General features: G+C 40.5%; 1 protein-coding gene and 1 long non-coding RNA gene across 5 annotated transcripts; one reads left to right on the forward strand and one right to left on the reverse strand.

Moving 5' to 3' along the window:
- The first annotated feature begins 594 nt into the window (after positions 1 to 594).
- On the forward strand, positions 595 to 2,780 carry LOC111322706 (uncharacterized). 3 transcript variants are annotated; one of them, XR_015990473.1, is made up of 3 exons: positions 595 to 1,434; positions 1,671 to 1,740; positions 2,419 to 2,780. It is a non-coding gene; the product is annotated as an uncharacterized LOC111322706 (long non-coding RNA). The 3 variants fall into 3 exon arrangements; XR_015990472.1 differs by having other exon boundaries at positions 596 to 1,513; XR_015990471.1 differs by having other exon boundaries at positions 1,330 to 1,513; positions 1,603 to 1,740.
- On the reverse strand, positions 2,573 to 22,083 carry LOC111322309 (uncharacterized). 2 transcript variants are annotated; one of them, XM_088729817.1, is made up of 18 exons: positions 21,851 to 22,083; positions 19,159 to 19,362; positions 17,790 to 17,913; positions 16,877 to 16,931; positions 16,571 to 16,611; positions 16,254 to 16,464; positions 15,565 to 15,629; positions 14,192 to 14,349; positions 13,416 to 13,455; positions 12,633 to 12,740; positions 11,170 to 11,331; positions 9,487 to 10,484; positions 8,580 to 9,089; positions 7,868 to 8,036; positions 6,866 to 7,132; positions 6,045 to 6,313; positions 4,787 to 5,800; positions 2,573 to 3,891 (listed from the first exon to the last, which is right to left on the reverse strand). In XM_088729817.1, the coding sequence occupies exons 1-18, from the start codon at positions 21,935 to 21,937 to the stop codon at positions 3,532 to 3,534; spliced, it is 4,842 nt and encodes a 1,613-aa protein (XP_088585943.1). In that variant the 5' UTR covers positions 21,938 to 22,083; the 3' UTR covers positions 2,573 to 3,531. The 2 variants fall into 2 exon arrangements, with proteins under 2 accessions (XP_088585943.1, XP_088585942.1); XM_088729816.1 differs by having other exon boundaries at positions 16,877 to 16,934.
- Positions 22,084 to 23,773: the final 1,690 nt, after the last annotated feature.

The raw sequence follows: 23,773 nt of genomic DNA on the forward strand, positions 1-23,773 counted from the left end.
GCGTCGGTAGGGGTAACGAAGTAATTTCGATATATCAACAAAGTTGAAATGGTAAATTGGCCACCGTAACGATTACAAAAGCTGACGTTTCGGGCGTTAGCCCTTCATTCTAAGCAACATAGCAATCTGCGGTCTTTCCTTACACTTAGGTAGCACGGAAGGCCGTAAAAATCTTGAACGAAAGCTCATCTTTCAAACCGGCAGTCTAAATCCCACAGGGATCAACGAACGCATTTCATTCCACTAATTTACTCTTGTTTTTCTCGTTGCCATGTTCCCACCAATAACGTAGCTCCATTTTCTGTCTTTAAAAGCGCACACAACCCACAATTCCTCTATTCGCTCCAAGGAAGAGCGAACGCTCGAAACGTCAGCTTTTGTAATCGTTACGGTGGCCAGTTTACCATTTCAACTTTGTTGATATATACAAATTATTTTGTACACTTTGAATCGCCTGGGCGATTCCCACACAGCCCCACACAGCCCCACACTTCATTATGTATACAAAGAAAACAAGAGATTGCCTTCGGTTGTTTTAGAATAGCACGGGGCTATTGAGAAATCCTACCTTCTTGGTAAACAAGATAGAAATACTTCCACTGTGAATTTAAAATCCTATAAATTTCATGAAGCTACTAGGCTACAAAGACGCGCAAACAAAACATTCATTCTCATTTTTGGTGAGTTATCAGTCCATGTCCAGTTATAAAAGTACAAACAACCCCTTCCATGCTTTTGCCAAGCTTCGGAACTGGACTAGTTGGTTTAATTGTTTTTCGGTTGTTTATGGTTTTCGTCGGACGGAAATAGGCGAGAGACCGAAATGGCAAATTAATTCTAAGATTTGCACGTGCTAAGTGAGCCTCGACTCCCTTGAGGATAAAAGACGTGGGGACGAGGTTGATGCTGAGTTTAGATTGAGTTTTATGTTTTTATAGAAAATAGTTGTTTTTAGCAACAACGAAAAGCTGGTTTCCATGAAGGCGAGAGACGGAGAAAATACTTTTTGAAAAAGGCAATCGCTTATATTCATAGACAGAACTGAGAAATCTAAAATGAGAGAGAAAATATTCTAAAGGTCTTAGAGCGGCTTCACGATGCTAAGCGGTTTCATCGTATCAGTGTTGAGAGAGGAGTAAGCGAAGAGTTTTGGCTTACTAAGCTCAAAGTTAATGTACGTAGTGGTGCTCATGAATGACTGAAGAAAAAAAAAACAAAATAAATGTGTCATTGAGAGACATGATAATATAAATTTTCAGTGCTTATGCAAATGATGGAGTTGAAGCATGGGCGTTAATCATTGCGCTCGCTCTTCAGCGCGCGCTCCTTGTTTCAAATTCGTTTGTAACGTCAGATTTTTCGTTGAAAGACAAAGACAAGAGTGACGCTCCTTTCAACTCTGCCGTGCGGTCAGTTTCTGAAAAACTTGCCAAGGTAGCTGTTTTTGGAATTTTCTTTCTTTATCAGTGGACTCCACAAGATACTATTTCGTTGTTCTTGCTCTTCGTTTCACGTAAGTACGCTCTCAGTTCGTGCGAGTAAATTCATGCATTCAGGATTCAGGGCACAAAAGTTATAGTCACAGTCTTATTCAATTTTCAGGTGAAATTACCTGCTAACAGCACCTCTGGACATGATGGATTTGTTTTCCTTTTTCTTTTGCTCCTTAGCTGTCTATGTTTGCTCGTATTCAATCTGTGGGGCTTACCGTTTAATCATGGCTTACTTACAACGAAAAAGGTAAGCTGTAAGGTAAAAAAGAAAAGAAAGGGCTTTAAGCAAGGAAATTTGAGAAGTGCCCATGATCAGAGCGAGAGCTTTCCATTTTTATCAAATTTGAGAACTAACGGACCCTTCTTTACGAAAATTTACACCGGAAATCTCTGTCTTGTGGGAATGAGAAAGATGGTGATCGCTGGGAACGGCGATGTTACCAATATATTTCGGTCTTTGCAATATCACACTGTCAGAATTTGGCATACTTCTCAAGAAAGGGATAACTTAACATATCCCTAATACGATGGCGAGAGGAGCGGAACGGTAATCTACTACCAGGTAATCGACTTATTAGAAAGAATGTTTGATTCCCTCCAGATTTGAGACTTGTCTATTGTGTCCCCCACCCCACCCCCCCTGCTTCTATCAGTATTTACTTAGGCTTACTTTAGAACCATCCACACGCCCCTAAGGTGAGAGGTTGAGTGACAGAGTGAGGAGTACAAAACATAAGTAACCCAGCCACGGACCTTTCGATTCATCACAACATTGTGTCTCCTCGATGGGAAACCGCAAATGGACGAATTTCATTTCCTTTGAGGGAGCCATGTATTACCAACACTTTTTCATGAGTGCTTTGTCCTAAGCATGAAAAACCACAATAAAATCACTTAGAGGCTCATGTGTTTGTTTCTCAAAAAGAAAACCCTTAGAAGTTCCCAAAGAACCATCAACAGATGTAGAACAAGATGAAATGAGACCAGCGGACGAGACCAAACCCGAGGAAGGTGACGATCTTATTGAACCAGCCTGGAGACCAAAACTTAAGAAAAAGCGCAAGCGAAAGGCACAGGGATGGTAAAGAACTACCGGGCTTGAAATACAAAAACAAACCTTAAATTTTGTAACTTTAAATAGAACTGGAAATTTGCTTATCCTTATTTTCATTCTTTTCTTCATGATTCAATCTAAAATATACATTAATTTAGTCTTGGAATGAACACAAAACGAAGTACACTATTTCGTTTACCAATTCAAAATATCGTCCTTTTTTGTTGCAGTGATTTGCTTGTTTTTTGTTGTTGTTGTTTTTTTTTGAGGGAAGCACTGGTAATTTGTAGTGCAAGCACATGGTCTTTTTGATAGACTAACGGCGCGAAGTTACAACATGGTGTTGAAAAGGAAAGTTCCATACAATAGCCGTTTCCATCTGGATAAATCTCTATCAGGATAAATAATTCTCTAACTGGATAAATCCCTATCTACACTTTGTTGCTTCCTTAAACTTCTCCTTAACTTCGTATAAGTCGACAGAGAAGATCGAGTTCTTCCGTACAAAGGGAGATGTATCCATGAACATGGAAGGGCAACGGCCGCTGTATTGTTGCTTACACATCCATCTGGGCCCAGTATTATAAAGGGCGGATAACTCTTAGCCAACGTATAAATCGCTATTCAGCGGATAGGTGATAGAAAAATACACTGCGTTGTCCACCTGATGGAGATTTATCCAGTGGCTGGTGTTATCTAACCTCCGAACAACCACGGCCTCTACAAAAAGGCGCGCTAAGGTGCTAGTCAGCCACACAAGCATCCTGCCTTTCGCCCGTACTAGTAAGTGACGAAATGAACCCGCATTCCTTCCTTGTTCCGCCGCAAAGCTGTTAAAAAGCTTTACAAACACTTAGTGTTCTTCAGCTTGTGCCGTACAGTGGAACTACAACTACACTGGCGGATGTTTCGTATGAATAGCTTGCACCATGGCCCAGAGAGGCCCAGACTACCCCGGCGTCTTGGAAACAGGCAAGCCTTCCTTCAAGGCGCAAACCCTTCTCCATTTCTGAACGGTATGACCACTCCCTGGCGTTTCAGTTCACTAAGCACTTCTAGAATACCGTCAAGTTCAAATCTAAATTTCTCGATTTCCCGATTTTTCTGTCGCACAACCTGTCTCCATTTCGCCTCCGTTTCTTCTTTCTCGATCTTTGCCGTAAGGTGGGTTTTTTCTATAACCCTCTGTAAGTCCACTTCTCTTTGAGAATGCTTTTGTTCAAGAGCAGCAATTTTAGCCTCTAGTGAGTCGAAGTGGTTCATTTCCGGTGTAAACATCTGCTTAGCACGCTTCAGATCTGTCTGAAGTTGAGTAACCTGCTTTTGAAGAGATTCCTCACGAACCTAACATAAAGAAGAAATCTATTACGCTTTACGGTAAGGTTTTCCTTGGAAAAAAATGTAAATATTACGGATAACTGTCAGTATCTGCAAACACACCCTTCCCTAACCCAGCATTAACCCTAACTTGTTATAAATTGATCGTTGTTGGTTTAGGGAGGAGAGGGGTAGGTGCGCAGTTGCTCACTCATCGACATTGATCCGATATTACTCAATGAGACAAAAAAAGTTCGAAGGAAAGACAGTGTGAGGTTGAAATATCGTCGAGCTGGCTTCGAAATTTACACCAGCAACCAACGACCAACCATACGAAATTCCAGCCATTCACCTTTCCGTTACAGTTAGAAACACTACAAAAGCTGAGCCATGAACATCACGTTTGGGAAGCTAGTATAATGAGTTGATACTTAATTCAAGCTTTCTTGCAAGGATCACCAAGTCAAAGAATGGATAAGAATGGATGGGAATGGATGAGAAATCGGGAAGATAGCTGTTTAGAGTGTATTTATCTAACCCTAAATTCTTAAATAACGCTTTTGCACGGATTCTACACAGGCATGTTTCTTTCCAGATAAAGGACGATGAACGACCAAATGATTCCTCCCCCCACTTTAATATCCTTCACCACCCATCCAGTCATTGACCAGACACCTTCATAAAACCTTGTTAATGCACCCCTCTCCTCCCCCTACCAGTAACTTCTGGAAAGGTTTGAGTGCAGGTAGGATCTACCCCAAGGATATACGAGTAAATCGGCTCAAATAAACATCCACTGCAAGTTAACCAACCTAGGAAGAGAGGGAAAGGTTGTATCTTCCAGTCTAATAGTAATTCACAAAGGAATTATGCACGTGGAATGCATTTATCTTCAATACTCTACACATTATTTTATCCTCACCCTTGCTGCCGCTATTGTCTCAGTGTTGACAGTCGTATCAGTCATCTTCGCCTTGAGTCGCTGAATAACAACCTCCTGACCTGCTAGCTGACTTTTGAGCTCGGCTATTTTAGAAGACCCGTGTTCTGCAGCAAAACTAGCTTTTAACTGATCTATCTCACGCTTGTGTTGAGCCTGCACACTTGCCAGCTGGTCAGTTGTCTCTTCGCGAGCTAGCCGGGTACTTCGCTCGCTCTCCGCTAGAGAAGCCTGGTAACGAACCCGTTGTTGATCCATATCCAGAGACAAGTGCGAGACCTGCTCTTTAAGTCGCTTATTCTCAAGTGTCAAGTCATCAACAAGAGGGTCTGGTTTAGGGCTCGTATACCTGTCCACTAAGTGACCTTCTGTGGCGAGCATCTGTTCTCTCTCTCGCTGCAATCTATTACATGTTTGCCTCAAATCCTCCAACTCCGCCTCCTTCTTTTCGAGTTTTTCCTGAAGAGGCTGATTCACGAGACTTGCATCATCAGTCGCTCGCTTCTCGAACTCCAATCTCTTCTTACGACTGCCTTTTGCACCCTCAGCCGCTGATGCTTTAGACAGAGCGTCCTGAAGGACTTCGATTTCAGTCTGAAGCAGCTTAACTTTCTCGTCATTCGCCTCACGCGCTCTTTGAAGTTCCTCTTCGAGAATTTTAGTGCGCGTTTTTGATCTAAAACTTTTTTCATTGTCTTCATTTGCGCGTAGTAAATCTTTTTCCAGGTCGTTAACTCTCTCTTCATACTCTAATCTCAGCGCATTGTACTTTTGTTCGACGCATCGAATTCTTTTACTTGCTTCCTCATCTTTATCCTCCAGTTCAGCCTCAAGCTTTTTCACTCGACTCTCGAGGAACGCATAAGTCGGTGAATGTTTGCGAGGTGACTCGGTCGTCACAGCTTGCGCTTGGCCTGGTGCTGAGGCAGCGGCGTAAATAAGAGCCGGAAGTGAGTTTGGATATCGGCGTTTGATGATCTCTTCCATCTCACGGACCTTAAAAAAAAGTTTATAACAGATAGCTACGTGTTAGTAAACTGCTAAAAATTTTCTATGAAACACACCCACCTCTATAATTTTTTTTAGTAAAACTCGTTACTTCAAACATTGCCATTGTTACTCAGTGCTCCAGAAATAGAGAAAAACCCTCATTTCAATCTCAATTTCATATAATCTCAATCTATAAGTTAGAAACTGAGAAATTGCGTAATCAGTTAGTGCGACGTCACCACTACTTCACCTGCCGCTCAAGATCTTGTATCCTCTTTGCATCATTAATCCTCTCCACTCCCCTCTGTTTCTTCTCTGCCACTGTTTGGCCGTGTTGGGCCTGCAACCGGACAACTGTTTCTTTAAGCTCGCTGATTTCTTCGTCTTTCTTCTTCAGCGTGATAGCATCACGGTCGAGAAGGGCCTGGGTCTCTGCATACCATTTGAGCTTGGTGCGCAAGCGTTCAACCTCCGCCGCGTGTCGACTTTCAAGTTCGGCGACTTCTCTGGTGTTTGAGCCTGCAAACGATTTAAGGCATCATTTAAATTGTAAGTTTTTAAACTGGTTTTTGAAAAGAATTTGACCAGCAATGGCTAACTTCAGTGACATGATAAATTGAAATTTCTGCAACTACGCTTGAAGCAAAATAAGGATAAAAAGGTTCTGAAAGTTTTTGAGATTTTAAATCACTATTTCTCAAGCGAAAATGACAAGCCTTTGTCTTTGATCAACAACTTATAGATTTCTTGTAAATACTTCCGCACTGTTTGTTCGTGGATTAATTCATTAATGACTGTTCCTCGACAAAGAAGGACACTGGGCTATTCAGCGTGCACTAGTTCGAAAAATACTAGCATGTCGTTTTCCACCATTCCTATGAAGACTGGTTTATCTGTCATGAAAAATAACGCTACTCTATGTCATCTTTTCTCGTTTCCAATTAGCAACATCTCACTCACACAATGAAGCATGCCGAGAAAAATATTGTTTTAAAAATTACCAACTTACTTAGACAAAGAGGGGGATCACACCCCTCCTAAGACCTCCCTAGCCTTGCCCTTGATACAAACCTAAAACTTGACTGCTCTGCTTCACTGCAGCATCCCTCTCAATTTCAATCCCTCTAATTCGTGTTTCTAGGTCTTGCTTGGCTCGTCTCAGCTCATCTGCCTCGTCCTGTACCTCACTCACTCGCCTCCTTAATGACCTCACCTCCACTGTCAATTGGGAGATTTTATCCGCGCCTAATGTGGCGGAGCCTGGAGCTGGAAAGTCTGAACCAGGTTCCCCACTTTCACGTCGTTCTACTTTCTCTTTCAGGATGGCGAGTTCCGATGCTACAACGAAAAAAAACATATAGTACTACTATCGAGACCAGTGGTTGAAGTTATCAAGGAATATTTTTTTTTTTCGGTCAATACTCAACTGTCTGGCAGTTGATCTAAGTGTATGTCCGTCTATAGTAGGTCCGTCTGCAGCTTAGTACGATTTTGTCAATAACGGGGGTAAGTTTCTAAAGAAACTGTGATGCTGCGTCGGTGGAGGGTTTTATCAACTGTGTGTTAATAATGTAAATTTGCCATCGTAAAGAGTTTTTAAAGCTGACGTTTCGCGCGTTAGCCCTTCGTCGGAGCGAACAGAGGGCTTAAGCTCGAAACCTCGAGTTAAGGAGCTCTTTGCAGTGGCCAAATCATGTAATCAACTCAGCTGATAAAGCAAAATAAACTTTCTCGTCTCTCCATGTTTCCATTCAGTTTATTAGTTCAGGCAAGGGTGTAGTCAAAGTACCTACACCTAGTTGCCCAATTTGGATGCCCCGCTTGTCAGTCTGTCTGTCCGACCATCCCTCCCCCCTCGACCCCCCCTTCCCTCCTTCCCCCCACAACCCACAAACTCGAATGCAAGACCTAGATGCCCCGCTTGTCAGTCTGTCTGTCTGTCCGACCGTCTGTCCCCCCCCTCCCCCCTCCTTCCCCCCACAACCCACAAACTCGAATGCAAGACAGAAGAAACAAACCTTTAACAACTCAACTAAAAAAGCAGGCGCATCGACAATCTTAAATTCTTCATACCCAGCTTTTGGTTTTCACTGAACATCCTAGCCTCGCTTGCCTTCTCTTTGGCCTGTATTTGTTTGAGTTCTTTATAAAGCCGTTCATTTTCTTGTTGATATCCTGTTAAAAGTTGATCTTGTTCCCTAACCTCCTTCTCCAACCTTTTCATATCCTCCTCGGAAGCAACCTGGTGAGATAGAATAAGACAGACGCGGTCTTCTTAACCTAACATTACATTAATGGGGAGACAAAAAATAAGAAAAATGAGAACGTATCAACTTCAAGGTGCGAAACAGTACTGCTAAGGACAAGGACTCTAACGCGCAAACGAGCAGCGTCTTTTTTCGGCAGGAAAATTCATGCGATCTTCGTCCTAGAAAGCATAAGTTTTTCTATAAAAGGAGCGTTGGAAAGTAATTTCATGACGCTTTTCAAACATTAACGATTGGGTGTCGTAAAGCCCACTTCAGACTTACCAGACAAATATCAGGAAAAGCCTTTAAGGAATGAAGTACGCTAAAGGAATCGAACGCGTATAACTAAGTTATAAACGGGATAGGATTAGCATCTGATTGGTTGAGTTAGTAAGTGGCGTGGGTTTCGCCTGACCAATCAAGGAGGGTATTTAGAAGCTAACCAAAGCAAATTTTTCCTTTGTAAGAACGGCAAACTTCAAGCAGTTAAAATCAATAATGCATGGTACTTTGTGAAGAAGTTCTGCATAACTAACCTCGAGCTTCCCCCCAGCCGCTACTCTTTTCCTCACGTTAGCTTCTTTCTCGGTCTCGTTAAGCTTTGACTGCATAACGAACAGCTCTTGTTTGAGCTCGTGAATCTGACTTTCATATTCAAGACGACACCTTTCCTCTGTTCGTGACCACTCCTTCTCACGCGAAGCCATATCCGCAATCAGTTTGTCGTTTCTCTTCTTCTCGTCCTTCCATGCAAGTTGCCAATTCTCCACCTCCGCATGCAATGCCCTTTCGCGGGACAGTCGGTGTTCGTCGGACAGTCTCCGGAAGGATGTTCGCGAGACCGATTTGGCGGGCTCGTCGTCCGACCACCTTGCCGGTGGTGCCTGAGTGTCGTCATTTCCGGGTCGGACAATATGTTTCAAGTAGTTTGCAAATGATTCGACGGAAGCAGCCAGTTGTTTGGCGGAAGGACTTGTGTTAGTCGGTTTGGAAGCAGCAGGGCTTTCAACAGGCAGCTTTTTACTCGCATCATACGATTTCTTGGTCTGGAGAATATAACGAAAGAGAGTGACGCACAAGTAATGCAAGCCAATTTAAAGAGTTTTTTGTGGGAAATCTGATTTAGAGCATTTTAGTGAAAAACGAAGATCTGCTTGTGTCAAGTGCGACATTATACAATAAGACAGCGAAATATTTATATGATCGAGATCTGTAACAGCAAAATGTCAGAGCTCCCGGTTCGGAGTAAGTTTACAGTAACGATATATATCACGATACCTTACAAACCTTTTAATTAATCAGTCTTCGATGCATAGGGGGTCCTATTAAGTCAATGCTTTGTGAAACAACGCTTGTATCGCGGAAGACGCGTTTATACGATCAAAATTTACACTACAATTTTCGTTGTAAGTTTAGTATCTTTAGTACCTTTGCAAGACTCACCTTCGTTTTAGTGCTTCTCATGGTGGGCGTAGGCGACCAGGATGGACCAGACGAAGGCGAGGGCTTAAAAAGATTGCTCTTGTCTGCATGACCGCCGGACGCCTTTCCCTTTTCCTTCTTCTGCTGGGATTTTTCAACAGGTGTTGTTTTCTTGCCTGGCTTCTTTTTAGCGGTCTTTGACGCTTTTTTATCCGAGACACTCATCTCTGCGCTCTTCTTGAGACTATTCCCTCCTGCGCTTTTCCTAGCTCGTGCTATACTCTTAATACTCTGTAAGCTTTCCGGGGGAGGAGTGTCATCATCATCATCGTCGTCCTCCTGTGTTTCCTTTTCCGCTTGCATTAAGTTCACGACAGGCTGTAAGCTGAAGCCACTCCTTTCATCTGCCGGTTGCAGGTCATATCCACGCCCATCCTGAGTAATTCCGTACGAGTTGCTGACCGCAGGGCTAAGGTCTAGACCCCTTGACTCTGATGCTGGCTGTACATCATACTCTTGACCCCCTACCATTACCCCGGGCGAAGCAGCAACTGCAGATAATAAGTCGAAGCCTCTCACCTGGGGTGATGGCTGCAGACTGAAGCCAGCTGCCTCGCCAACGGGCTGTAAATCAAATCCCCGCCCTTCTTCGGTATACCCGCCAAGCGCTGGAGCCAAATCCAGACTACGTTGATCCACTGTGCCTGACACAGTGCCTGCCACAGTTCCTGCATCGGATGACTCGAAACTAGACTCAAAGCTTGCTTTACGATCGCCTTCTGCCCGCACGGGCTTCAATCCAAAACTTCTTTCTTCGTTTATAGAACTGAGTTTTTCTTGGCTAGGTATGATTCCATTGTATTTGGCAGAAACCCAGTCATCTGTCACCACAACCGGTTGTAGGTCGAAACCCCGAGAACGTGTTGCCCCTTGTTCGTTTTTTTCGATGATGATCTGCCGTTCATCCGGCTGGTCCACACTCTGTGTCGCTGCACCAGAGGGTGGAAGATCGAAATTACCTGTAAATGGTTTGATAGTTACGCTGTTTAACACGTATCACCCGATTCTGTTGCAACCCAAGTGGATAAAACAAAGAAACAAGTACTACAACTAAAGCGTCATACGGGGGAAAAATGCGCCACTTTAGTCAGCTTATTCCAGGCAGTAAGTTTGCGGGAACGAGCGAAAGAAAATCGCTTCACCTCGGCCAATTTTTTCCAGACCCCCGCCGGAATTCACTTACTGCTATTTCGTTCGTCTCTAATGATCGAAAGCCTGGAAACAGCTAGACTCGCATAAGTTAAAATGACAATTTCTCAAAATAAATCTACAGAATACTTGGCACTGTTAGGGCGAAAGAAACCCGATAAAACGTTGTGTTCAAGCCTTCAAAGGTTCATAACTGATAAAATACACTCAATAACACATTTAAAAATGGACATTCTCGGAGATAAAAGTTAACAGCATTATTAATACACACATTGACGAACTACGCAAAAGCTTTTAATTGCAAAATGTTTTTGTGCATAGACATCCGGGGCTCTTCCACAAAAGGAAGAAAAGTGCAAAGAAAAACCAAAGTAAAGGCGAGAGATATGTACTCCCGAGACTACTACACCAGAAACAACACAAGCTTGTAATCTAGGTGGTATGCTCTGTCCCAGTCTGTTAAGTAGGCTTCTATTTGACTATCTTGCTGAGTACCTGAGTATTTGGAGCCTGTACCAGTCGCAGTTAGCTGGGCAGCTTGTAGCGCAGCTTGCAATTCATGAATGTCTGTTGTGCTTCCACTCGCCTCGTAATCAGGTCCGGTCTTCAACAAAGATGTTTGTCTATCATTTTTAGATGTCGGGCTCTGCTTAAATCCTGAAGAAAAAAAGCAAATCGAATCAAATTTTAAATTTAATTTCCAGGCCTGCAGAAGCCTCTACATATGAAATTAAAGGTGAGTTGTGAAGAAGTCCATCATCAATTTAAAACGATTAAGGATATTGCTACTGTCACGGTTATTGCTACGATATTGCTACGATTGTTATTGCTACGATATTGCTACGACATCCCGGTTAGCTCAATTGGTTAGAGCGCCGGATTGTGTTGTGCGGGAGGTCGAGGGTTCGAGCCCCGGCCGGACCGATACTCATGGTCTTAAAATAAGTGAGGAGAATTTGCTACCTTTCTATAATCAAGAAATGGATAGATATTCTAGTCTTCTCGGATAAGGACGAATAAACCGTAGGCCCCGTCTCCTGCAGGGTTAGGGGTAGGAGACGTTAATTTCCCACGCACGAGAATACTGTGTTGTGGATGTCCTCCCTTGGGGTGGGATGGGTGGGAATTGGCCCTGAAAAGCCCCCATGGGGAGTGTCTCATCTACGGAGGAAGCCAAACAAGGAAAAGGGAAATCAAACGAAAGTTGCTGATAAATGACTGGCTGACATCAGTATCCATATTCCACGCTGTTTTCTTTACATTTCCTATGGTAATGTCAAGGAGAATTTGTTTGACAATCACAAACTTCTTTAGTTTGTGATCATCTTCGTTATTCTCGTGACCTTAATGCTTGACGCGGCAGTGATGCTGTAAGGAGAAACTCTTACGGCATAGAGGGTTAAATGCGATGGCGCGCTATAAAAGGAGCCTTAGGTCCCACTGGACCATTTGTCAATCAACCGTCGTGTGACGTAGAACTCTTAGAGTCAAGTCAGCTTGAGCTACAGCAACTCCAAAGCAGTGAACAGCGGGCGCATTCCTCAAAATTGTTTTATGTCTTCATCACAATACAAGAATTTTTGAGATTTGTATTTCCTTTCTCCAATGGAAACTGTCTTTATTTGTGGCGGTAAATTTGAGATCGAAGTCGGTGGTTCGCACGTTATCTCATAGCCACCATGCTGGTGGAAGTAAACAATAGATATCTCAGTAGCTCCTTTTGTTTGTCAACCAGCATTTGAATTTGACCCGCACACGTCAACGCTGAGTGACAAATGAGCCAAGGTCTTCCCAGGGAAGACTTCCTTATATAGCGCGCCTTCGTGTTTAAGCGTTTCATTGGTTCAGAGGGTAACAGGAAGTTTCCAGACCAAGCACAAAGCCAAGTAAAGCAAACCAATACAATCCTGAATGACCTTAGAAATTCAATTCAAGATTTCTCAGTATCTTATACGAACCTTCAGAAGAGAAGCCAACTTGACGTTGTTTTTGTTGTGATAGAAGATTAAGCGCTGCAGCGGGTCTCTTGGTTTCCAACGTAGAATCTAAAGATTCCATCAACGACACTAAGCAAAAAAAAAAAACTTTTTTATAAGAGTGTGGTGAATAATTTCGGCAGGGGTCAATAGGTGATATTTTTCAAATTCAAAACTCACAAGGGGAATATGAAATGATCAAATGATAAATTATTATTAATATCGACAGACATGCTAGGAATTCAATAACTGATCATATCCTTAACCTTCGTTATTACACCATTACTCGACCAAATTTATTCCAGCAGCCAATCAAAACAAAGGAAAAGAACACAAGCAGCCAATCAGAACTTGAAGTAAATCAACCACACTGCTTAAATCGCGGGGAAAACGCGAGTGACCAAGTAGCCATTGGTTTTAGTCTTGCATCTGATTGGGCGAGATGGTGGCACGAATTCTCCTATCCAATCAAAAAACGCAGTGAGCATTAACCAGTAAGATCCTAGATCACATTAGATAACCCACCGAAAACTGCTTTTCGCTTCAGATTTGTTTTAAAACAAAATGTTGATTATATTAAATGACGAACGTCTCGGCTTGTACAAGTTAAAAATGTTGTCCAAAAATCGTCTTTTTGGTGTTTACCCAGACTAACAAATGATTTCTTCATGGTTTTAGTCTGTTTAACAGCTGTCCTCTCCAACCCTGACAATGACTCGCAAAATCGAAAGGACTAGTTTGTTTGAATTTTGAAAGTGCACAAACCTTTAGACAGCATACTCGGTTTCGCTTCTTCGGCAGGCTCCTTAAAGGTAAGGAAAAACAAAAATAATAAATCATGTTCACTATCAATCATGTTCATGTTGCATATCAATAAAATTGTAAGAGTTAACGAAAAGAATTCCTCGTCCATGCAGCCATGAAAGCAAACCTATTCTCGAAGAAAAAAATAGCCTAGCTTTTTCAAGTTCATAATTTGCAATCCAGATCAATCTTTTTCATCCTTCACCATCCCCGTTCGTTTTTTAGTCTCTATGCCTTTTAAATATTTGATTGCACTGACAAACTATTATTTAGGGTTTTCCTTACGATTAAAGCACTTTTCTACTGACTTTCGTAAAACTAAAACCAAAGTAATCACAACGGCCAATCAGAGAAGAGAAAAATAATCTTAAGAGCCAATAAGAACTTACAGTAAAACCGACCAAACTACCCAAAGCGCGGGAAAACGCGGCCGATCAGTTTTAGTTCTGCCGCTTCTGATTGGCCGAGATGAGTGCGTGAGTTTTCTGAACCAATCAAAGAGCGAAGTAAAGCAAAGCCAATGCAATCTACGATTACTTTCGACAATCCACTGAATATTGTTCGGAAGACACTTAATATTCAACCACCTTAAAAAGGAAGTTAAAATATTACGCATGTTTAACGATTGAGGATCTTCTGTCCTTAGGGCACCACTGCTAATGCAGCAAACGCTACACCTTCCCGAACAAGCTCTTCATTCATTGAATGGAAATTTTATATTTTACTTTGCATCATACCAGGGCTGAAGGCCTAGCTGGTTGTTCAGTATTTTCATCATCAGGATGTTCATCGTCTACTTCTTCGTGTCCTTCTTCAAAGTTATCACTGTAATCTCCGCCATTCTCTTCATCCTTCTCTTCCTCTTCAACAGCTTTGTCTCTTTTGTCAGCAGTTCCTAGGGGAATGGATGAAAAATTGTCTTTCTTACAGACCGTTTGACTCTACAGACAAAACCGCTTCTTCATTAAGTTACGGTCATTATCAAATCCAAAGAACTTTTTTCATATTCTCAATAATATCATTACAATTTTCTTTTAAGAAGAAACTACACAGCAGTCGTTTTGAAAATTAAAGCTTGAGAATTAAAACCACAAAGAGTGAGGCGATTATGCAGTGATCATGCCTTATTTGACCAGTCAGAGTGTGCACCTCCCCACAATGTAATTGTTAAGTAATGAAATCACATAGGTTGTTAAGTGTCAGGCGTTGCGCGAAAAGGCCTGGTTACCGAGAGGGAGTGATTTTGTGAGGTGCGAAAAAGAAGTTACGTAGGTTTTGTGAACCGAGCGAGAAAATCGTTGAAAGAATAATACACGTGGAAAACCAAGAACCGTCTGCATTTTCTGTGTAACATAATCACATGAGCAATGATTTTCACACTATTAAAACTATCAAAAAACCTTTCAAATGGGATTGGTCATTGAAAGCCTGTTTTGAACACTGATTGGACAGTGAATGTATCTTCTTTGTAACTTGATAGTGCAATAGGACAGTTAACAAATCATTTGTCATTGGATGGTAATAGTGATTCTTAAACGCTGTTATCTAGACTATTACATTCAACCTCTTGTTTTAATTCATTAAATTAGTCTAACCAACGGGAGCTTTGTTTCTCAAATTTTTAAAGTTTGATAAATTGGCCACAGCACTACCTACGTATTGTCCAATTCTGGTAAGAGCGCCAGATTGTGATGTGCGGGAGGTCGAGGGTTCGAGCCCCGGCCAGACCAATACTCATGGTCTTAAAATAAGTGAGGAGAATTTGCTACCTTTCTATAATCAAGAAATGGATAGATATTCTAGTCTTCTCGGATAGGGACGAATAAACCGTAGGCCCTGTCTCCTGGCAGGGTTGGGGTAGGAGACGTTAATTTCCCACGCACGAGATTACTGTGTGGTGGATGTCCTCCCCTGGGTGGGATGGGTGGGTGTTGGCCCTGAAAAGCCCCTATGGGGAGTGTTCAATTAACCTATGTATGGATGTATGTAATCATACTTATCTCTCACAAAGCAGTCTCATTTTTGTTTACCACTTATAAGATTAAGAACCAAATTGGAATCCACTCAATCCTATACCATTATTAGTGCACACAGTAAGTGGTATTCCAACCTGTTATATTGAATATAGAGTCACCAAGTTCAGCTCCTGTTGCTTGCAGATGTTCGTTGTCCAATCTTGAGATTCAAAAAATAAAATTGAAAAACTCTCATGAAAAAAAAAATGCACCTTTCCTTTTTGTTTTCTCATTTGAATCAGTTATAAATAACTCCTCCTTTGGAGAGCTTAAACCTTGTAATAATGGTCTTTGACAATCCTAGAGGATCAAGTGACCCTCTTTGATAAGTGTATGGAATTCAAGTCTTTAACAGCAGCGCTAAGTGGCAATTTTTTTTTTGTTTTTGATTTTTAATCCCCAGATAGCACAATTTGGTCACCAAAAAGTCCAAAACAAACAAAAAATATATTTCACATCTTGTGTCTTGAGGACTGGTCTACATAAAGAATGTTACCAAGACTTATATTTAGTTGCCTTCTTATAACAAGCATTTAAAATAAACTCTGGTTGCCAAACAGTCACATTTCCCTAGCTTTGGAAATCAGCTGGTTATAATGTCAGGTCTTGTTGATGTGATGTCTTTGGACAGAGACTTTGTGGCAGCAATTGGACAAGCAAAAGCCCAGGACTAAAACGGAACCCAATTGTTGTGTTCTTAAGGTGAGGGGATATGTAGAAGCGACCTTGCAAATCAGTAATGCTGAGATCTAAATAATCTCAATGATGAGTTAAAATTACTTACTGATTCTGTGTATCAACTGACTCAGAAGTTGATATCTCTTTGAGTTTCTTGTTGTAGTCTACAGAAGATGTACCACCTTCTATACCTTCAAAGAATCTTTCCTTATCAGCTAACTCATTCATGGTGTCCAGTCCCATGCTGGTAGGTTTAGCAGAAAATGATTGGGGAACTGGAGAGGATGGACCAACAGTTACTCCTGTTTTTGGTTCACCTACAAAAGACAAAATCACATGAAAGTTATGAATAAATATGAAAAATTACCATGAAGTATTGACACGAGTTTTAGATGAGTGTATCAAAAGTATTTATAAACATACCACTGTTAGTTAAAGTATCCTCAACGTCTCCTGATCCAAGCCTACAACAGTTCAAAATGTTAGAAGATACTTTTTCAGTAAATTGATGAAATATATAAACAGAAATATCCCCTCTCCCCTTCCCCCACCAATTTAGAAGCTATTCCATTACCTTTTGTTCCTCAGCAGTTCACTTATAGTTTATGACTTTAAGTACAGTGCCAAAGAACACAGCATTCAGAATAAGGAGCAGGGGATTGCAACAAAGCTTTAAATAAATATCTGACATCATGAGAAGAAATAGAAGATCAGACAATAACAACAAACCTCTCGAGTATTTCCTCGTGTGAAGGCTTTCTCTTTTCCATGGACTTTGCTAGACCTGCTATCAGAGACAAGAATGCTTAAAATTAATTATGAGTCAGACAATGCACTCATACATCACACCTTTCTTGGTAAGAGCTCTCCACCTTTGAGGGAGCTTATGGATGGATTTACTGTTCATAGCATAAGGGTGGTTATCAGTATTTAAATTTAACAGTTTTGTACTGTAAGAGGGGTAAGTTATTAATTTAAAAGAAACTGTGGTAGTATGTGGTAGTGCAAGATCACTCAGTTTCATCAAATGAGTTGTCTACAGCTTCAGAAACTCTTCACAGTAGCCAGTTTACACCATAAACTCAGAACTGTGCTGTGACAATGGGCAAAGGAAGACTTAATTGATTTAACAAATGGTAAACACCACAGCGTACACTATTGAGTTATGGATGCACGCGGGAGGTTGCTAAGCACGAAAGAAGCGTAAGAGTCGCTCGAGGCGATAGCCGAGAGCGACTCTAGCTTCTTGAGTGCTTAGCAAACCTCCCAAGTGCATCCATAACTCAATAGTGTACGCTGTGGTGTTTACCATTTGTTTTATAACATAACATTAACAAATTGTAGCTAAAGAGTTCCCTTTTGTTTGACAAATCTTACGTGACCAGAAAAAAACAAGCGCGCGCGGAAAAATAGTCTTTGCATTTGCTCACGTCAGCAGCATACACCCATGGGCAAATGGGGGACGCTAAATTGACCAATCAGAGCGCGCGCTTTACTTTGGTTATGTTATAACATCAATTAAAAGTTAATAAGGATAAATAAATCACTTAGAAAGCACGCACTTCAAGTGTGAGCCTCCTCTAAGCAAAGCATTTTTCCTGAACTACAATATATGTACTTGACTGTATAATAATATTACAACCTTCTTCTAAGCTGTCTTTACTCATGGACAGAGCAGAGCTTTCAACATGACTTCCAAAAGACATTGCTGTAACACCACTTCTGTCAGGATGTGCTTGAGGTATAGCAACCGTGGTATTTGTATCCTGAAAGTATATGATAAATATGATCCATGATATAAAACTACTAATGAAGTTTGTTTAGTCTAAAAATATCAATTACTATTGCTGCTCACATTTTGCCTTGATTACAATCAAATGAAATTTAATATCTTGTGGCTAAAAATGTGGTACATTTGTTTACTGTGCAAAATTTTCAGAGACAAATTTATAAATCAGGTTTTAAGGAAATGAACATGAGATAGTTTAAGTGGCTGGTGGATTGAGCATTTTTTTAATGCTCCTGGAAACATTCAAAATCTTTTTTGAGATGTCTCTGATAATCATTCTTATAATACTCGATCCTTTGCCTCTACTAATTTTTACGTACAAAGTTCCAGACTCTCAATTCAAGTTAATTCATATTCTAGAATCGAAACAAAAATATGGAATGAAATGCCTCTATCTTTTAGAAAACTTTCAAAAAATGCCTTCAAGAGGAAAATAAAACAAACACTTTTTGAGATCCTAGCTTCAGAAGAATGTTATATTGATCTTCCAGAAATCATTCAAAAAGTTAAGTTGAATTTATCTTCCTCTTGATCAGTTGATATGTATTCAATTATATCATTTAATGTATCAGTAATCTCCCGTCAAGACTGTTGTCATTTATTATTAGTAATATCATTAGTTTATCAGCACTCTCTAATCATTGTTGTCAATTCTAGCTTTTTAAGTTCTGTTACTTTTAGCTGTATTTAGTTGTATCTATTTCCTGTAAACATGACCCGCCTAGATTAGCTTAGCTACCCCGCGGGCATGTTACTGTACTTTTATCCCAAAACACAATAAAAAGTATGTATGTATGTATGTATGTATGTTTTAAACAACAACAACAAAAAACAGCCCAAAACAGGATGTTTCACTCTCATCCTCAGTTGGTAGAGTTAGGGCTTGACAGTAACAGTAGCCCACTAGCCACAGACTAGTAGAAATTCAGTTTTGGCTAGTGGTTTTCAATTTCCACCAGCCAGTTTGGCAAGTAAACAAACTGAAATTGTCATAACATCTAAATACATCAAAGATGTCACTAGCCACTTGGCTAGTAAGTTGAAAAGTTAGTGTAGAGCCCTGAGAGTATTGCACCAGTATTGCAGAAGTAATGGGTTCAAGCCTTAATGAACCTAAATTTTTTTCAAGCTTTATTTTCACTACTGCTTCAGTGGAGTTGACTACTGCAAAGATCACTGGTATCTTGAGATATGATATTCATATTTTCACTGCCATTCATACATTATTTGTTGCCTCTAGTTCAGGCTTTCTTCCCTCCAATTTGGAAGTTTTAGGCTTGAGCCAACTTTGTCGAGCAGCTTCAGTCTTTTTCCTGTCATCTTCATCTTCTTCCTCTGCCCACCATGGCATCTGTCCACGAGGTTTAGCCTTCAAATCAGGAGTCTTCATGCGAGGAGAGCCAAGAGAGGATTCATCAGACAGGGACTGAAAAAAACAAAAACAAAAACAAAAACAAAATTGTGAACATTTTGCTGTTCTTCATTGGGTTGAAGAATGTTGACTTCTTATTAACTAAGTATGAAGGGACATCAAGGGAATATTGGCCCAAGGTTGTGGCAATACAGATATGACAGCACAGCATGATCCATATTAAAATGACCAAGGGCCAATATTCCCCATTATTATATGGCTGTGTCTCACAAGGACTGGGAACTACCGAATTCACGAATTTGATTGGCTGAAATCAATATTGAAAGCGGTCTAGATTTTCCCATCTAGACTGGCATCTAGACTGGTCTAGAAAAAAAAGTTACAAAGAATATAATCAGATACAATGAATATAATGAAGTTCATTTACTTTGAACTGCGGTTGTAGATACGTATGATGCACGATCCTTGCAGTAGAGAGCGCTATTTATGCAAAAGTGAAAATCAGACCTGAAAAAAATCAGGCCTGTACGGGATTCAAACTACTGACCTCTGCGATACTAGTGCAGTGCTCTACCAATTGAGCTAACAAGCCAACTAGGAGCAGGCCGTTAAGTTGATTCGTAATAAACCGGTGATGATAAATCAGATACGATGAATATATGAAGTTCATATATTTTGAACTGCGGTTGTAGAGAGATATGATGCACGATCCTCGCAGCAGAGAATGCTATTTATGCAATAGCGAAAATCAGACCTGAAAAAATCAGGCCTGTACGGGATTCGAACCACTGACCTCTGTGATACTAATGCAGCACTCTGCCAGTTGAGCTAACAAGCCAACTAGGAGCAGGCTGTTAAGTTGAATCGTGCATCATATGTATCTACAACCGCAGTTCAAAATATATGAACTTCATATATTCATTGTATCTGATTTATCATCACGGGCTTATTACGAATCAACTTAACGGCCTGCTCCTAGTTGGCTTGTTAGCTCAATTGGTAGAGCACTGCACTAGTATCGCAGAGGTCAGTGGTTTGAATCCTGTACAGGCCTGATTTTCTTCAGGTCTGATTTTCGCTATTGCATAAATAGCGCTCTCTACTGTGAGGATTGTGCATCATACGTAAAGAATATAATGTTCTGTTGCTTTCTACACACAGCCATATAATAAACAGACTTATTAACCAAGCTAGGTCAGTCTGTATGGGAGAATCTTGACCTCGGTTGCTGGTACAGACCTCACTGCATTCAGTCTGCACTGGCGACCTCGGTCAAGATTCTCCCATACAGACCTCCCCCTTGGTTAAAAAGAACTAATTATTATCCAACTACACTCCATAGAGTAGAAATAACACCCAAGATGAGTACAAATATCACGTGCTGAAATAGCAATTTGATATGCTGGATAATAAATAACTTATTAGACATTTTGGTGTGTAGTATATATTGCTGAGTATTTTTACTTGTTATTTGTATTTTGACTCGCCTTTACAAGCTCGTCAAAATACTCGCCTTTACTCGTCAAAATACTCGCCTTTACAGGCTCATCAAAATACAGCACAACTCATAAAAAATACTCAGCAACACTACACAACAAAAGTGTCTAATAAGTTATATTTATTACACAACTCGGGCAGTCAGAGGGCCAATAACTAAAATCAACCAATCAAAATGCTCCATGGAGGTCCATTGTTCTCTAAGTATTGGACAGGGCACTGTCCTGAATGGTCCCAAATGATACCACACTTGTCCCTTTGAACTTCAGTCGTATAATAAATCTCTTATTAACCAAGCTTGCTTGGGACCGTACTGGAAGAATATCGGCCCTCGGTCTTTTTTGTACAGACCTCACTGCGCTCGGTCCATACTGTCAAGACCCCGGGCCGATATTTTCCCAGTACGGCCCTCACGCTTGGTTATTAAGATATATGTACCACTCAAGCAAGCAAAATAAGTGAACAGTTTATTATTGGCACTTGGACCAAACTTGTTAATTTTGATTTGTCAGCTTTTCGAACAAAGGTACGTGGCTGATGACCGTATCCATGGAAGCGGTTCTTATGGCAAAATACCAACCATGGCAAGCCAGAAACAAATAGAATGCTCATACTAACCTCAGGACTGCCTTGGCACATGATAATATTGTGATAATAAAACGTTAATCACCCATCTACGATAAGCAAACAAAATGTTTTTCCCAGACAGAGAGTTCGTCTTCAGAGCACATTACACAGTGAATATCACTCTCATAATATCACCAGATTTGTCCTCATAGAGTGAGCAAGTACTTTTAGAAGATTAAAAACGACCAAGTACTAGCAAGTGGTAAGCTTGCATGAGAAATTAGTTTGTAAGAGTACTTATCATCAATGAGTCGAAAAATCATGATTAGTTCCTCTTATTTAGATTTACTTTCACACGGCGCTTGTGGAGAAATAGATCACCACGCACTGGTAATGCTGCTTTCTGAAAACACATATCCCATTAAGAATCTCTCAATGTCACTCTTATGAGGCTTAAATACAAATTTGTTTAGCTTACCTCATTTAAGAACTTCTCAAACTCGGCGTCTAAATCAATATTCTTTGTCTTGAATTGATCTCGCAATTTATTCCAGCGGTCTGACATCTTTCCTTACTATATTTATTTGTCTTTCCGTTGTCTGATGTGGAAGTGTATTAGATAAGATTTGGCTCTAAAAGATAGGAAAAGCCAGGAGTTGAAAGGCAAAAGATTCTGCCGCCATATTTTTAAAGTTTCAAGTCAACACAGCTTTGTAACCGAGCTTAAGTGGCCGTGGAAAGACTAGGTGTACGTGTTGTGGTGATTCAAAAGAGCCTGGCAGTAGGCCTTGTAAGAGCTGGGAGGAGCTCAAGTGCAAACATTTGGGCAATTTTACTTCTGTGGTTTGGGAGAACCTCTGGGCCTCGCGGAGTCAGCATATCTCCTTCCTGTAAAAACTAACCTCTTTCTTTCAGGACAGAACCTACCGTAAACTGTTGCTTATATGCCTTTTCATTACCTTGGAAGTTAAGAAATAGAAAACCTTAACTAAGGAGGAGAAAAAGAAAAAAAGAAACTCATGCCTTTACAAAATTGACCAAATCATAAAAAAGGCTAAAGTTTATGTTGTTATGCAGTAATGTCCATTACCGGCAAACAAAAGATGCAGATATTCGTCAATTTACCTTGTTTAATGTCTGTCACATGAAAGTCGTTTAAACTCAAAATAATCCTGTGTGATGACATCCCCAAATTGTCCTTCCCATAGCTCTTTCTGTTGATCACGAAGCCACACATGTATAGAAAATTGCTTTCGTAACTTATATAGCAGATGAATAAATGAAATTCTGTCAACGAGAAAGAAGACGAAAATTATATTTTTCACTTATTTAAAGAAATAAATAAAAAAACCAATCCACTGGACATGTACCAAAACCATATCAGAAAAATACAAGAGTAGCCAAAAAGGATAAATGCTCAGAAAAAAAGAAAGGAAAAGGAAAAAAGAAAATAAAAATTACGATAATGAGGGGACAGCAAAAAAAGACAGCAAAAAACAAAATTTTATTGGGAGGAAGTACTCAGTGCGCAACCATTGACTACCAAACAGACCCTAGGAATTTATGCTTTCATGGCGAATAAAAGACGAAGTGCTTTTTTTTTATTTGTTTGTTTTATTTTCAAGGACAAATGTGGTTCACCTGAACGTCTTTTAAAGTCAAACTAAGCCTGACGCACAATAGAGTTTCTATAATGAAGGAACCATACTTCAGTCACAGAATTTTGTTAAACTTGAGTTTTACGTTTTTATCTTGTACTGAAATATCAGTGACTTGATGACCATCTAGCATAATCCACCATGGACAGACCAGAACCAAAATAAACCTTGCGATCATCGTGCTATCAGTCTACAAAGTATTCAACAAATTGAAGATAACTGAACCCCCACTTTCACCAACACTGGGGTGAATAATTGCTTTCACATATACCACAGCAACCAAAATATTAGTTTATTTAAGCCAGTGTATCGATTAACTGAGAAGCACGATTTTGTCTCTCCCGTTGCTCGGAGGTTATCCGAATTAGTCAATCAGCGCGAGCGAAAAGCACTATTCACCGGTGTCAGGCTAAGAGAAAATAAACTACAGCCGTTTATAATCTCTTACCTGTGTGGCACATACTAAGAAGCGATATTCGGTAGAAAGTTGCTCTAATCTACTTCCGTGGTCTCTATGGCTCAGTGTATGTGCCTAGCGAAGCTTACCGTGTGCACCTGTGACCCATTAAAGACATTGAATAGAAATGCTGAATTGTGCATGAAAACTAAGTAATGTCGCAAACAGTCCATTAGTTTCAGAGGGATTATTAGTTGAAAGGTACCGGTAATTTCAGCTTTTTTTTCATTTCTGACGCAATTAATGGCGGTTGGGTCCAAATGGAGAAATTTTTGATTGCAGTTCA

Source organism: Stylophora pistillata, chromosome 8, assembly GCF_964205215.1.
Source record: "Stylophora pistillata chromosome 8, jaStyPist1.2, whole genome shotgun sequence".
NCBI lineage: Eukaryota > Metazoa > Cnidaria > Anthozoa > Scleractinia > Pocilloporidae > Stylophora > Stylophora pistillata.